The following is a 13,718-nucleotide window of genomic DNA, read 5'->3' on the forward strand; positions in this document are numbered from 1 at the left end:
ACGAGGACGGTTCAGCATGGGGCATTCTTAAGCAGTGTGCTAGAGGGCTAACTTGGGATATTGGTGTTGAGCAAATCTCTGATTTATCTAGGAGACTGGGATTGAAACATCCTGAGGGTGGTGGTGACATAGCCAGATGCTAACATTACAAGCCTTAAAAATACAGTTACAGAGGAGAGAGGAGTATAAGTAGATCAATATCCTTATCTTTGATGGCTGGAATCAAAAGGTATCATTTAAAGTTGATGACAGGTCACAGAGGTTTAATAATACGACATGACCCCCAAGAAAATGTTGTGGAGAGAAAAAGGAAATACACTAATTTGATCACTGTATTTCTCTTAGGGAAGGTAACATATTATTCTAAAGAAATAGAGAATTAAGGAGTTATTTGCAGTCATACCACTAGAAAAAAAGCAGCAACCTTCCTTATGAGTAGTAGGTACACAAAACAAAGCAGAGAACACAGTCCACATAGTGAAAGACTTTTTAAAGCAATTAAAGCACAAAATGATTGAACTAAGACCAGATATGTCATACCAATAAATGTAAATGGGCTAAACTCTATTAAAGGAGAAAAAAGGCGTTCAGATTGGATCACAAAGCTTAATCCAGCTCTGTAGTTACATGAGTCACATCTAAATAAAGTAATTCAGAAAGGTTGAATTAAAAGGATTGGCAAAAGTTTCAAGAAAAATGTGAATTATAAAAGCAGAGATTACCATCTTAACAGATAAAACTGAATTCAGGCCAAAAAGGCCAGGATTCAACTTTATCTATTAGAATGTAATTCACTAAGAAGATTTAAGGTATTAATATCTATGCATTAAATAACATTGCATCACCATTTATAAGGCCAAAGCTACAGGTGCTACAAGAAGAATAGATAGGAACATGTTAGCAATAGGTGTCTAATTCCTTTCTCTCTCCCAGACAGGTAAGGATATAGAAAACCTAACAACATAATGTGGTGGATATAATTGTTGGTATACACTAAACTCTGAATCTTGAAAACAGAGCCAATATCTTCTTTTCAAGTCCCCATAAAAAGTGCATAAAATTCACAACAATTACCATAGATTATATCACAAAGAAAACTTTAATAAATTCTAAGAAAGTAGATCTGATCATATGCAAAAAAAAAAAAATCTAGAAGTAATGAAACACAAAAGCACCTACTATAATACTTGAGAGGTGGGATTCCAATGAGTATTAGGTTAAAGAAGAAATCAAAATTATAATATACCTAGAAAGTAATGAAAATACTACATATTAGAACCTATAGGACAGTATAGCTCAGCAGTGCTCAGAGACTTCATAGCCTTAAGTTTTCCTGTTTTTTGTTTGTTTGTTTATCAGTATAAAGATTTAAATCTCTAACTCAAGAAATTAAAACCTAAGGAAAGCAGAAAGAAGGCTTTACTAAAGATAAAGGCATAAATTAATGAATTAGAAACCACAAAATCCTAAAACGGATCTTTGAGGAAGGGGGGACAAATAAAATAATGTCATTAGCTAACTAACCCAATGAAGAAAAATGGAAAAAGAGCACAAAATAGCGAATGTAAGAAATAAGGCTGATTCACCCACCACTTGAAAGAACTGCAAAAACTTTCAACTGCATGCAAATAAATTTGAAAACCTGGATAAAATGGATAGTTTTCTAGAAAAACATAATTTAGCAAACTCATTCAAGAAGCAGAACAATTAAAAAGTAGACCAAATTATTATGGAAGAAATAGAGAACATTATCTAAAAGCTACCCATCACCCCAAATAAATGTACTAGTCCAAACAGTTTCATGGGGGATCATCAAAACTTTAAAGAACAAATAATGCTGTCTGTTTAAACTGTTCCAAACCATACAGAAAAAAGGAAAGCCTCCGTTTTCTTTGCAAAGCAAGTGCAATACAGCAAAACCCAACCAAAATCGCTCCAAAAATTAGAAAAACGAAAAGTAAAAAGTAATCTCACCAATGAAACTGAGGTCAAAATCCTAAATAAAACAACAAATCCAATACAGTAGTATATTATAAAGAAATATTCACCATGACCAAATGGGGTTTAATCTGGAATGCAAGGATAGTTCAATATTAAATGGACTGAAGGAAAGATAACATATGATTGTCTTCATAAACACTGAAAAGTAATTTGGCAAAGTTCACCTTCCATTCTTGATTTTTAAAATCCTTAATAAAACAGGAATACATGGAGACTTATTTAACCTGGTAAAATATCTGCTCCCAAACCAACATTGCCTAATTAGGAAACCTAGAGGCCACAAAGCAAGAATGTCTATTATCACCACTATTATTTTTCCTCATTCCAGGGACAGTAGCCAACTTTATTAAATAAGACAAATTAAAAAATAAAACAAAGTAGGAGGTAAAATTATCATTTTTAAATGATATGATAGTATAACAGGAAAACCTAAGAGCCTAAGTTGAAAAACCACTGCAAACAATAAATGAATTCAGTAAGGTGGCAGAAGTTAATCGCCTTCATATAAACAACCTCAATTTATGGAAAAAAAAGACTATCCCTACAAATCATATCAGGCAAATAATAAAATTAAAAAAAAAAAGACCAGCCAAAAAAGCTAACCTATCCAGAAATAAACCTAACGATGTGTAAGATCTAAATGAAGCAACTGTTAAATTCCTGAGGTACACAACAGAAAGGCTATCATGTTCTTGGAGGGAAGAGCTGCATTATAAAAATGCCATTTCTTCCTAAATCTATAAATGTAATAATGCAGCTAGGTGTGGTGGCACACACCTATAGTCCCAGCCACTTGGGGAGGCTGAGGCAGGAGGATCACTTGAGTCCAGGAGTTCGAGGCTACAGAATGCCATGCTTGCACCTATGAACAGCCACTGCACTCCAGTCTGGGCAACACTGCAAGACCCTGTCTCAAAACAACAACAACAAGAACAACAAAAAGTCGTAATACAATCCCAATTAAAACATGAGCAGGACTTTTGTTTTCACCTTAGATAAGTGGATTCCACAGTTCAGACAGGAAAGTAAATAAAACACCCAAGGAAATTCAGGTGGGGGCTGGATAAACAAGGAGCAACAAGCTCCATCAAATATCAAAATGTGGTCCAGGTTGAATATCTCAACTCCAAAATGCTCCAAAGTCCAAAACTTTTTGAGCACTGACATGACACTCAAAGGAAATGCTTGTTGGAGCATTTTGGAGTTTCACATTTGGGATGTTCAACTGGTAAGTATAATGCAAATATTCCAAAATCTGAAAAATTCTAAATTCCGAAACACTTCTGGTCCCAGTCATTTTGGATGAGGGATACTCAACCTGTACAGACATGCTACAGTGAGGATGAACCTTGAAAATGTGCTAAGTGGGTGAAGCCAGTCACAAAAGAATTCCAAGATAGGGAAATCTACAGAAAAAGAAGGGGTAGGCTGGGCGTGGTGCCTCACGCCTGTAATCCTAGCACTCTGGGAGGCCGAGGCGGGCGGATTGCTTAAGGTCAGGAGTTCAAAACCAGCCTGAGCAAGAGCGAGACCCCCGTCTCTACTATAAATAGAAAGAAATTAATTGGCCAACTAATATACATAGAAAAAATTAGCCGGGCATGGTGGCGCATGCCTGTAGTCCCAGCTACTTGGGAGGCTGAGGCAGGAGGATCGCTTGAGCCCAGAAGTTTGAGGTTGCTGTGAGCTAGGCTGATGCCATGGCACTCACTGTAGCCTGGGCAACAAAGCAAGAGTCTGTCTCAAAAAAAAAAAAAAAAAAAAGAAGGGTTAGCTGGGGGAATGAGGAGGTCATTGATGTTGGACAGGAGTTTCTTCTTTGGGTAATGAAAGTGTTCTAGAATTGACTTCGGTGATAGCTGCACAAGTCTGTGAATGTACTAGAAACTACTGAATTGTGCACCTCAAAGGGGTGAGTGGCATATGAATTATATCTCGATAAAGCTGTTACATTTTAAAAATATAACATTATGATAATTAAAACAATATTACACTGACACTTACATACACTTGGATCCACACCTCACACTTTAGACCAGATATATTACACAACAATCTAAGTCCTGTACTGTTAGAAATACCATAAAAGAAATAGAAGCAACCTTTTAAAACATAGAGATCATATGTATATTTTTAAAACTATAACAAAACTAGAAGAAACCTTGGAGAAGTATTTTTTAAAAAATCTCGGCCTATGGAAGGACTTTCTGAGTATGACACAAAACATCTGCAATTCTTTTGATAGACTAAGGTCGAATTCCATCATATACAAAGAGCTCCTACAAATCAAAGGACAAAACCCACCACTCGATCGAACAAATGGGCTAAGGAGATAAACAGATTATGCAAAGGAATAACAATCAGCTCAAATGGGGAAAGATGTTCAATATCATTCATATTAAACTAAATTAAAACTACACCGTGATCCTGTTTTCACTGCTCGGCAAAGCCTAAATGTTTGTTACCATGCTTGTGTTGGTGCGGGCATGGGGAACAGACCCTCTCACACAAGGGTGAAGACCCCACCCTGTCATCTTTGGTGCTGTGGGGTGTCAACAGGTACAACATCTAGAGACATCTGTCCAACCACATCTACCAAAATGACAAACGCACATACCTTTGACCCAGTGAAGGTCAAAGCCCAATTTGAAGGTCAAAGCCCACTCCCAGAAATTTACCCTGAAGTTTTAGCCACACCCTTGTGACACAGGGTTTATTGCTGTGGCATTGCTTGTCACGGCAACAGGTTGGGTACAGTCTAAAGAGAGGACTGGCCGAGTGAGTCACGGTTCATCCTTGCTGGGGAAAACTATATGGCAAAGAGCAAGGAAGCTTTTTAGAAGCCGGCATACAGGATATATTGCAGAGTAAAACATGAGGTGCAAGATGGGTGTGTGTAATAGGCACGTACACATGTACTTGCTGGGACGTACACAAAACATCTGGAAGGACCCACAGGAAGCTGACATCACCTGCCTCTGGGCAGGGGAGTGGGTGGGAGCTTTAGTCTGTATGCCCCTTTCTTCCTTTTGAGTTTTGGATCACGTAAGTGTGTTATCTTGTCTACAGATACATATTGGAAAGAAAATAAAGAAGCCACAGTTTAAGCATAACGACAAATGACAGCTGATCCCTGGCTGCAGGACAGGAGCAATGGGGAGGGGTGGGACTTTGGTAAATGGGAATGGATGTCCCCATTACAGAGGCAGGAGCCCAGCCCTAACCAGTCGCTGCGGTGCAGGAACGCAGCCTGGGTTACCAGACCCTCGGATTTTTTCCCAAGAGATACTAGACATCCAGAATGTTGTGCAGACCTCCCTGTGTTTAACTCTTTCCAAGTGCTTCACCAGGGAGGTGGCACAGCACGGGTAGAGGGCTAAGAACACAGACACTCTCAGGCAGGGTCGAGGTGGGGGACATGCTCAGGGTCGAATGGCGTTCCCTGTCCACGACCTGCCCTGCAAAGGCCAGAGGTGGGCGTGAGCCGGAGCTTGCAGGCACAGAAAGCGGCCCCAGTGGACTCAGAGTGGGCGAGGGGGAGGAGGGGAGGGCAACGGGAGGGGGAGGGGTCCCACTCACACTTGCGCAGCTCCAGGCTCTTGCTCGGGCAGGCCAGGTGCTGGCCCGGCGGGTTCTGGGTCCTCTGCAGACAGGCCAGCATGGCAGAGCTGGGGGCCCCTGGTGGGGTGCACTCTGCGGCAGGGTCCCTGTGAGGAGGGAGAGGGGTTCGTCACTCGGGGTGTTCCGTGCCCACCTCCTGCCACCCCGGGGAGTCCCTGCCAGCAGCCTCCCCAGTGCCCCACAGGACATCAGAGACTTTCAGAACAGACACCCCTTGTCCCCTACGTGACAGATAAGGGGACCAGGGCTTTGAGGCATCAAGAGGCTCATCTGTGGCCTCACAGGAAGGGACAGGATCCAGGACTCCCGAGTGGTGGACTTCCACCATGACAGGGCTGGAAGCAACGAGTCACGTGGCCCTGGCCCCGCCTACTGTGCGGTCACCTGCTCCAGGGGGCTGCCCCGCTCCTCCAGGCTGGGTCAGACCTCCCCACTCCCTGTCCCACAGCAGGCTGTCCTTCCTGCTGGTGAGGACCCCTGGCTGGCTCGTAGGCCCCCCCCCCCCCCCGTGAGCAGGCTGCCCTTGAGCTCTTTAAGGGTGAAGACCCCACCCAGTCATCTGTGGAGTCTACGCAGAGGGGTACCCAGGAAATGCCAGTGGCCACGTGGGTGTATTGGTCTGCCCCTGCCTGGCGTGTTCACACAGCAGCCCTGGAGGGGCGATGCCAGGATGCGATGTCCCTGGGAGAATGAGCAGCCTGCCAGTCCTGACCCACGCTGAGCCCTAGGCCCAGCCCCAGCAGGCCACCAAGGCTGCCCTGAGCCGGGATCCTCATCCCAAATGGGAAGGGCAGGGCCACCCACGCATGGCAGCTCCATCCTGCCAGGCCATACGGAGGTCTGTGCCTGCCCCACTTAGGTGGCAGCTCAGACGTGGCTCCACACAGGTCCAGGTGGTACTCCCTCACCCAGAGTCCGGTGCCTGGCGCTCACGGAAACTCGCCTTATCTGCACAAAACCCACTTTCCTGCAGGTAACGTGTGGGGAAGCTGAGGCACATTCCCCGGAGCCCCTGAGTGGAGGGTGAAGGTACCAGGTCCCTCTCCTCCTCTCTTCCTGCTAAGGAGAAGGTGGGTCCAGGTGTCAGCTCAACCCTGGACACCCCGGATGTCCACCCACCCAGAACCCCCGGCCCCACCACCTCCTGTCCCCCCACGTCCCGAGCAGCCACGCTGGGTCACCTCAGTCCTCCCGCTGCTTCGGAAAAAGGAGGAGGAGAAAGAAGAGAGAGGGTGTGTGTTGGGGGGAAGAAAGGGAAGTTATTTAATACTAAACAGGTGTCTGCAGCCCTAAATTCTGCCGCTTTCTTCTAATAATGAAGTATTCATGAGGAAAAGCCTTTTTTCACTACTTTCTTAAGATACTAATTTCACAACAAGCTCCTTGTTATGGCGCAATTATTCCAATCTTGTATTTCCCCGAGACGGTTGCAGCCTCCCGTCTGTCCTGGCCTCTCGGCAAATGAAAGACAATCACGTAACCACCTTTCATTATGCTCTATTTTACTTTCAGCAAAGGTACCCTGAAAGAAATGATTTCCTCTGAAAGGGACTTTTATTCAGTTTCAAAACCAATTTTCTCCTATTACTGTCTCAAAAAAAAAAAAAAAAACCCAGAGAGAGAGAGAGAGGGGAAAGTGGGGGATGGGTGGTGCTGGGAGGGGAGGCAGGGGAGGGGATTCTCACCACCTCCCCATCGCCAGCCTTAACACGGCGGCGGCGCAATAAAAGCTGCAGTATCCACTTCCCGGCTTTGATTTCTTGTAATTTTAAAATAGGCCATTACAATCAGGCAGAAATTATACAGTTTAAAAAGGGAATGAAGTGGGGCTTATTGCAGGATGAAAGTCCTTGACTGCGGGGAGGCAGCGCCGCTCTTCTCCTCGGGGACTTGGGACGTGAGCAGGTGGCAGGCACGAGCCTGGCCGGGGCCCGCGGCCACCACAGCCTCGGAGGGGCCTGGAGGACACGGCGCGCACACGCTCTGCCCCGCTCGGACACGCTTGTGCTGGGCACGCATGCGCGCTCACGCTGGTGCACGCTCATGTATGTACATACGTGTACTTGTGTGCTGCGTGACATGCCCTTCCACGCCTGCTGGCACTCTCTGGAGTCCTCTCATGTACACGCAGGCAGTCTATGGGGACGTGCCACCGCGCGCCAGGGCCACCTGGCCACTCCCAGCCCTACCAGGTGCCGGGGTCCAGAAGCCCAGCCCCCCGACTACTCCCCCATGGGCCATATATCCCAGCATGCTTTGCAGGCACAAAAGGGCAGGCCAGGGGCTGCAGTTGTTGGGGGCAGGGGCAGGTCGCCTACTTCGGAGCCTCTCTTGACCCCATCACCTGCCCTCCCAGAGTCTGGTTCTCAGAGTGCTCTTGTGCTGGGCGCCCAGGCAGTTCCAGGACCCAAGAAGGGACTGAGCTCAGGGGCCACGGAGGATTTTCAGGAAGTGAAGGCATCTGAGTTAAGGCCTTGGCTCAGCTTTGCCAGGGCAGCTGCCTGGATCATTCTGTCCCTCACTTCTGGAGGTCCCGTAGGTAAGGCCCTGCTTCCTGTACCCCCTGCTCTGTACCCCTAGTTTCCCCAACTCACTGCCCATTCTCCCAGGAACGCTGTGCCCTGCTGCTGGGGGCAGGTGGGAGGCCTAGTAGGGGAGGGGGCAGGGGCCAGCCACGCATGACCAGGACGAATGGGCCACTGCCGCCACCTCCCGTCATCCCCAGCACCTATGTCCCAAGGCGCCCCCATCTCTCATGGTCCCCCCCGCCCTCCTTCCAGCCTGGCTGCCTCACGCCTCTCCAGACCCGTGCCCATGCTGGGCCCTCTGCCTACGGCAGCACCACCCGATCTGCCCCAGCTCAAGTCTGCCTTCTCACACTGCCCCCTCTCTGGCTAGCCGCTAGTCACACAGAGTTGTGATTGCCATTTTCACGTCTCTCTCCACCGGACTGTGAGTTTTCTTAAGAGCAAGGACTGTGTCTTCTTTGCTTCTCTCCCCCCCAGTCCCTGGCAAAGAGTCTATCATTTAATAAACAGCTGTTGAATGAGCGACTGAATCAATGAATTGGTTATTGTCAGATGAACTGACCAAGGCCCAGAGAAGCTGAGCGTCCTGCACAAGGTCACACAGCAAGGCAGGGACAGGAGGGGGTGGGCGCTTAAAACACGGTCTTCCTGTGACCCCCTCGTGTCCCCCTCCTTGCCTGGTGCCATCCCATCTGCAGAGAGCCAGCCCCTCACGGCCCCCGTCCTGGACTCATTACTCCCCGCCAGGGACCATCCAGGAAGCGCTGCTCATTTTCAAACCCTATCTGCAAATCAGACTGTTTATAAGCTCAAGGTCTTTTGTGACTTTAATAATAAAAAAAAAAAGAGGGGGGAGGTAAGGGAGGGGAAAATGTCGAAAGCCTCAATGATTAGGATGCTCTGGCACCTTCCCTGACATGGGGGCTGATAAGGCGCCTTATCTCGGAGACAGGGAGGAAAAGGTCCCCTTCACCAGATAACGCCCCCAGCTGTGGATGTGCCCTTTCATAGCTGAGGATTTAGATAAAGGAAATGTGACAGGGGAGGAGAAAGAAAGGAAGGAACTTTCCAAGTCCGAGGAGGAATGGAGCCTGGGCTGCTAGCCTTGGCAGAACAATGAATCGGAGCCTGGTGGTGAAAGGCTGTCTTTATTTTTATTAAAAGAACAGAGAATTGGGGCCTTTGGCCCTGCCCACATTTTGTCATCTCATCCCCGTCTGGCTGGCTGCAGGGGGCGTCAGGGAGCCCACAGGCCAGTGGGGGGGGATGCTGGGAAAGAGTGATGTGCACATTCATGCTAGTGACAGTGGCGAGCATCTATTGACTGCCCGCTGTGCCGAACCCACGTGTGCATCTGTCTGTTCGACCTCCCTGCCTCCTCCTAGTGGCCTCTGTGGCCCCATGTCACAGAGTAGGAAATGGGCACAGAGAGGGGAAGCAATCTGTATGAGGCCACACAGCTTTCAGGCGGCAGAGCCTGAGGACGTCAACCCTGACCAGCCTCGGAACCCTCAGCCCCACACATCCGGCAGCTCCGCTGTGGCGGGGGTCCCGTCCGCCCCCAGCTCCCAGTCAGCTCGGCAGGGAGGAGCACAAGCCATGGCCTGCTTCTCCCCAGCTCCTGAATCCACTTTGATTCCACTCCCCGAGGGGCTGCGATCCAGAGAGGGAGGAGGGGAGCAGAGGGGAGGGCGGGCAGGGGCTCCCGCAGGGCCACTTACTCGTCCCATAAACAGTCACAGAGCACAACTGGCGAGGCCCGTGTGGCAGAAGAACACTGAGATGAGTAAAGCCCAGGCCTTGCCTCTTACCTACCCATTCATTCATTCACTCGCTCATTCATCCAGGTGGCAAATACCTCCCGGGCATCTTTAGGGAGCCAGCCCTGCGCCACGTACCGCAAGCATGGCAGTCGGCGAGAAGGGAACAGCGGCCAGAACGACCTCCCACTCCGAATCCAGCCCGAGTTAAAAATGAACTTGTCTGGCCTCTGCCTCCAACCTTTTCCCACATGCATCGGCATGCCAGCTGTCTGCCCCTTGCCCAGCTGGGCTGGCCCCGGGGCAAGGCAGAGCGCGAGGACATCTCGGGCTCCACAGCAGGGCCCAGCGGCTGTGAAGGCCATGGGCTCTTGTCCCACTCTCCCACCCTCCCCCCGCAGCTGCCTACTTTGGCTTCTGGGCTCCATTCAAGGCCGATGACTGGCTGGGACATGGCGGGGAAGGTGACGCCAGGACTCTCCCAGAGTCTGATGGGACTGGGAGTTCAGAGAGGACAGCCAGCCCTGGACGCCTCAGGGTTGCACCTGCCAGGTGGAGGCCAGGCACTGGGGTTCTGATTGGCTGGGTGACCTTGAGGAAGCCACAGCAGCTCTAAAACATAATCCAGGGCTCTGTGCGAGGCACAGGGCTGGGTCCTTGGCCGGCTGGGACACAAAGGGGGCTCTAGGTGCAGTCCCTATCTTAGAGGGATCTAGAATCTTGAGTGGGGATGCGACAGGAAGCTGGGAAAGCCCAGCACCTCACAGCTGTGGTGCAGGCTGGTGGGAACCCCCTGTGGTTCTCACTGTATGTCCTGGGCTGGAACTGAAGTCTCTCCTGCTGCCTGGTCACACAGTCTGCTCCCAATGTAGGGAAGAGCCTGAAGTGGTCGGAGGCCCAGAGACTGGGGAGAATGGGCACTGGATTCAAGATGCCAGAGTCAGACCCTGGCCCTGGCAGGACGACACGCTGTCTGTCTTGTCCTTCTCATCTCCACCCTTGTCCTTAACTCCATCTGCCTCTCTGTCCTGGTGTCTGCCTTCTCCCCGTTCCCTGCTGTCTCTTTCTCTCCCTTCCTGACCTTCTCCCCTACCCACTCCTCTCTCCCTATCTCTCCCCACCCACCTCTGTCTCTGCCAGGCAGCGGGAGCAGAAGCCCACCCCCGCCTCCCTCCTGCCGTTCCCTCCCCCATCCTTGTTCTGAGCCCGAGGCCTTCCAAGGGACCCTGTTAATAATTAAATGTTAATCTAAAAAGCAATTTGAGCTGCGGCTAGGCAGATCTGGTTAGAGATTACATTAGCATGGAGGAGGCGAGGGTAATTTTCTTTAACCCCTCTCCTGATCTCTCAAGCCGGGGATTCTTCCAGTCGCACGGGCACTGCTGATTAAACTGGCACAGGGCTGGGCTGTGGATAAGGGGCCTGTGAAAAGTGATTATTTCCCACTGCCATTCGGGCCGCAGCACCAGAAGGGGATTTGCACTCTCTTTCTTTTAAGGTTGGGGGTGGGCACTGCCCCTTTTAACAGGAGGCCTCATCTTCTGCCAAGATGACTGCCGCGCCCACGCCTACCCCTGCGGGCCAGGGGTCTCTGTAGTGCAAATCCCAGAGCACGCCAGGCTCCCTCGGTTCCCAGGACAGAGATGCCAGACCCTGTCTGGCCCCAGGCCCCCCGTTCAGTCCTCGCTTGCTGTTTCTCGCACATCTGTGCCTGGTTCTGGGCTGGGCTCTGAGGGACACCAAAAAGTAAAGTGACAACCACCAATTCTGGGTGGCAGCTAGAGTCCTGAGGTGGCATGCCCTAGCATGCACCTCTCTGTTGCACGCTTGCAGGTCCTTGCCCATGCGATCCCTCCCGGGGTCTCTACCCCTTAAAATTCCACTCGACCTTCAGCTGGAGCCCAGGCTTCTCCAGGGCACACAAGGGGCATGACAAACATGTGACGCATAGTCGAAGAACTGGGTTCCCCATGAGCCTCCCTGACTCCTCCTCCATGGGTCCTCGGTGCTGTCACCAGCACCTGTGCTGAGGCCCTCAGGACAACATCGCCCAAAGTAGCGATGGGCAAGAGGATGGCCGGGCAGTCAGGGCTCAAGAAGTGTCCTACTGGGACACCGGGCTGGGGTCTCGGGGTGGGCGGCTGTCCCCAGGCCTTTCAGCACCATGACCAGCTCCCAGCGCGAGTGCCTATCAGTCGCCATGGGAAATGGTTACCTCCTGGAGACAGCATGGCAAATTAAGCGCCTACTGGGTGCCAGTTCCCATGCTAGATGCTGGGACAGTGACAGCCCCAGAGGGGGCAGGAGGCAGCAGAGGGGTAGTTACAAGGCAGGGAGACAGGTGGTAGTCATGACGGGGCCACTTTACCTGGCCTGGGGATGTCAAGATGGAAAGACACAGCAGCTGCCTCATAAGGATAGGGACAGGATTGTGTCCTGGGCTTCGGAGGTAGATGCCCGAGCTTTATACCTTAACTAAGTGCCAGTTTCATCCCTTAACTCTGCAGCCTTGGGCAAATCTCTCCATCTCTTTGAGCCTCTGTTTCTTCATGTGGAAAAAGGGTTCCTTCCTTACCATGAACTTTCACAAATAAAGTGCCAGGGTCGTTTGGTGCTAGCAGCCTAAGTGGCAGCCAGTGTTAGTGCTGTTGATGACCATAATAAGCAGGTAAGTAGGAAACAGCCCCATGAAGGAGGCAGGAGAAGGGGGTCCCAGGTAAGGGACCGCACAGGCAAACACGTGGAGACTGGAAAGAAAGGAGCAGGTGCGGGGACCCTGCAGTCGCTCCACGTTGCGGGAGAACAAGCCTCTTGGTGAGTAACCGAGAGCACCCCGCGTATGCGGCGCCAGGGAGGGATCCCCAACCTCAAGGCAGGGAGATCCTCTTCCCATGGACGAGTGCTGACTCAGGCAGGGCGTGACCCAGGGAAGGTGCCAGGGGGAGAGGGGTCCTATGAAGGCTCCAAAGCCCCTCTCCAGGGAAGGGCGAAGAGCAGCCATTGCCCCTGGCAACAGACCCTGCTGCCCTCTCCCAGATCCAAGGGGCCCCTGGGGGGCAGTTCCTGGAAACAGATGGGTGGGGCTCATTCTCAAACCAGTAAGCCTCTGGGAAGCCTTGGCTGGGGGTTCAAGACCCCAGACCTCAGACCCCCCACTCAGCTCCCACCTCCTAAAGAGCCAGATCCCAAGTGGGGGGGAGTGTGGGGAGGGGCTGAACCTCCCTCTCCTAGTCCCGGCCTTGGCTCTTCAATGGAGGGTGGCAGTTGAGTCACCAGCAAAGGGGGCACAGGAGCTCCGGGCCCGGATGCTGAGCAGCATCGGTGCTCTGATGCTACAGTGGGGGCTGGCGAGCTCAGCGAAAGACCCCCAACCCAGATTTTTTGGAGGTGGTCACAGAACCTTTCTGGAGAATCAACATGTAAATGGAGACCAAAGTGGGGGTGTTACCAGGTGACACTGGGGATCCTGGAGGAGGGAACACTGTACAAAGGGCAAAGGGAAGACCCACAGTGGAGCCGGGAGGGGCTTGGCGTTCCCAGCCATCCTTTCACCTATTCCCCGAGTCCTTGTACCCCCAGCTCAGGGTTAAACCAGGCAATGGGGAAGAAGAAAAGTGTAATAGTGAGAGCAACAACAAGAGCTGGGTTTTACTTTGATTGTTCCCCACAGGCTCAGCACTTTACAGACGTCACCTCATGTAACCTGCACTGCAACTGAGAAAGACGCCATTGCTGTTGGACCTGTCAGGAGACACAGGAGGGGAGGGCTGGCCAGGGTGACAGGGCTGGTGGAGGGACAGCGGTGGGC

At 50.7% G+C, this 13,718-nt stretch overlaps 1 protein-coding gene across 1 annotated transcript in view; it reads right to left on the bottom strand.

Annotated features, from left to right (window-relative positions):
- FAM222A (family with sequence similarity 222 member A) overlaps positions 1–13,718 on the bottom strand; it is a 52,015-nt gene that overhangs the window by 18,447 nt on the left and 19,850 nt on the right. The window contains exon 2 of the mRNA XM_012756509.3: positions 5,581–5,708. Coding sequence (XP_012611963.2) covers positions 5,581–5,662 — 82 coding nt within the window. The 5' untranslated portion in view covers positions 5,663–5,708. The remainder of the gene's footprint in view (positions 1–5,580; positions 5,709–13,718) is intronic.

This window comes from Microcebus murinus, chromosome 22 (genome assembly GCF_040939455.1).
Source record: "Microcebus murinus isolate Inina chromosome 22, M.murinus_Inina_mat1.0, whole genome shotgun sequence".
Taxonomy (NCBI): Eukaryota; Metazoa; Chordata; class Mammalia; order Primates; family Cheirogaleidae; genus Microcebus; species Microcebus murinus.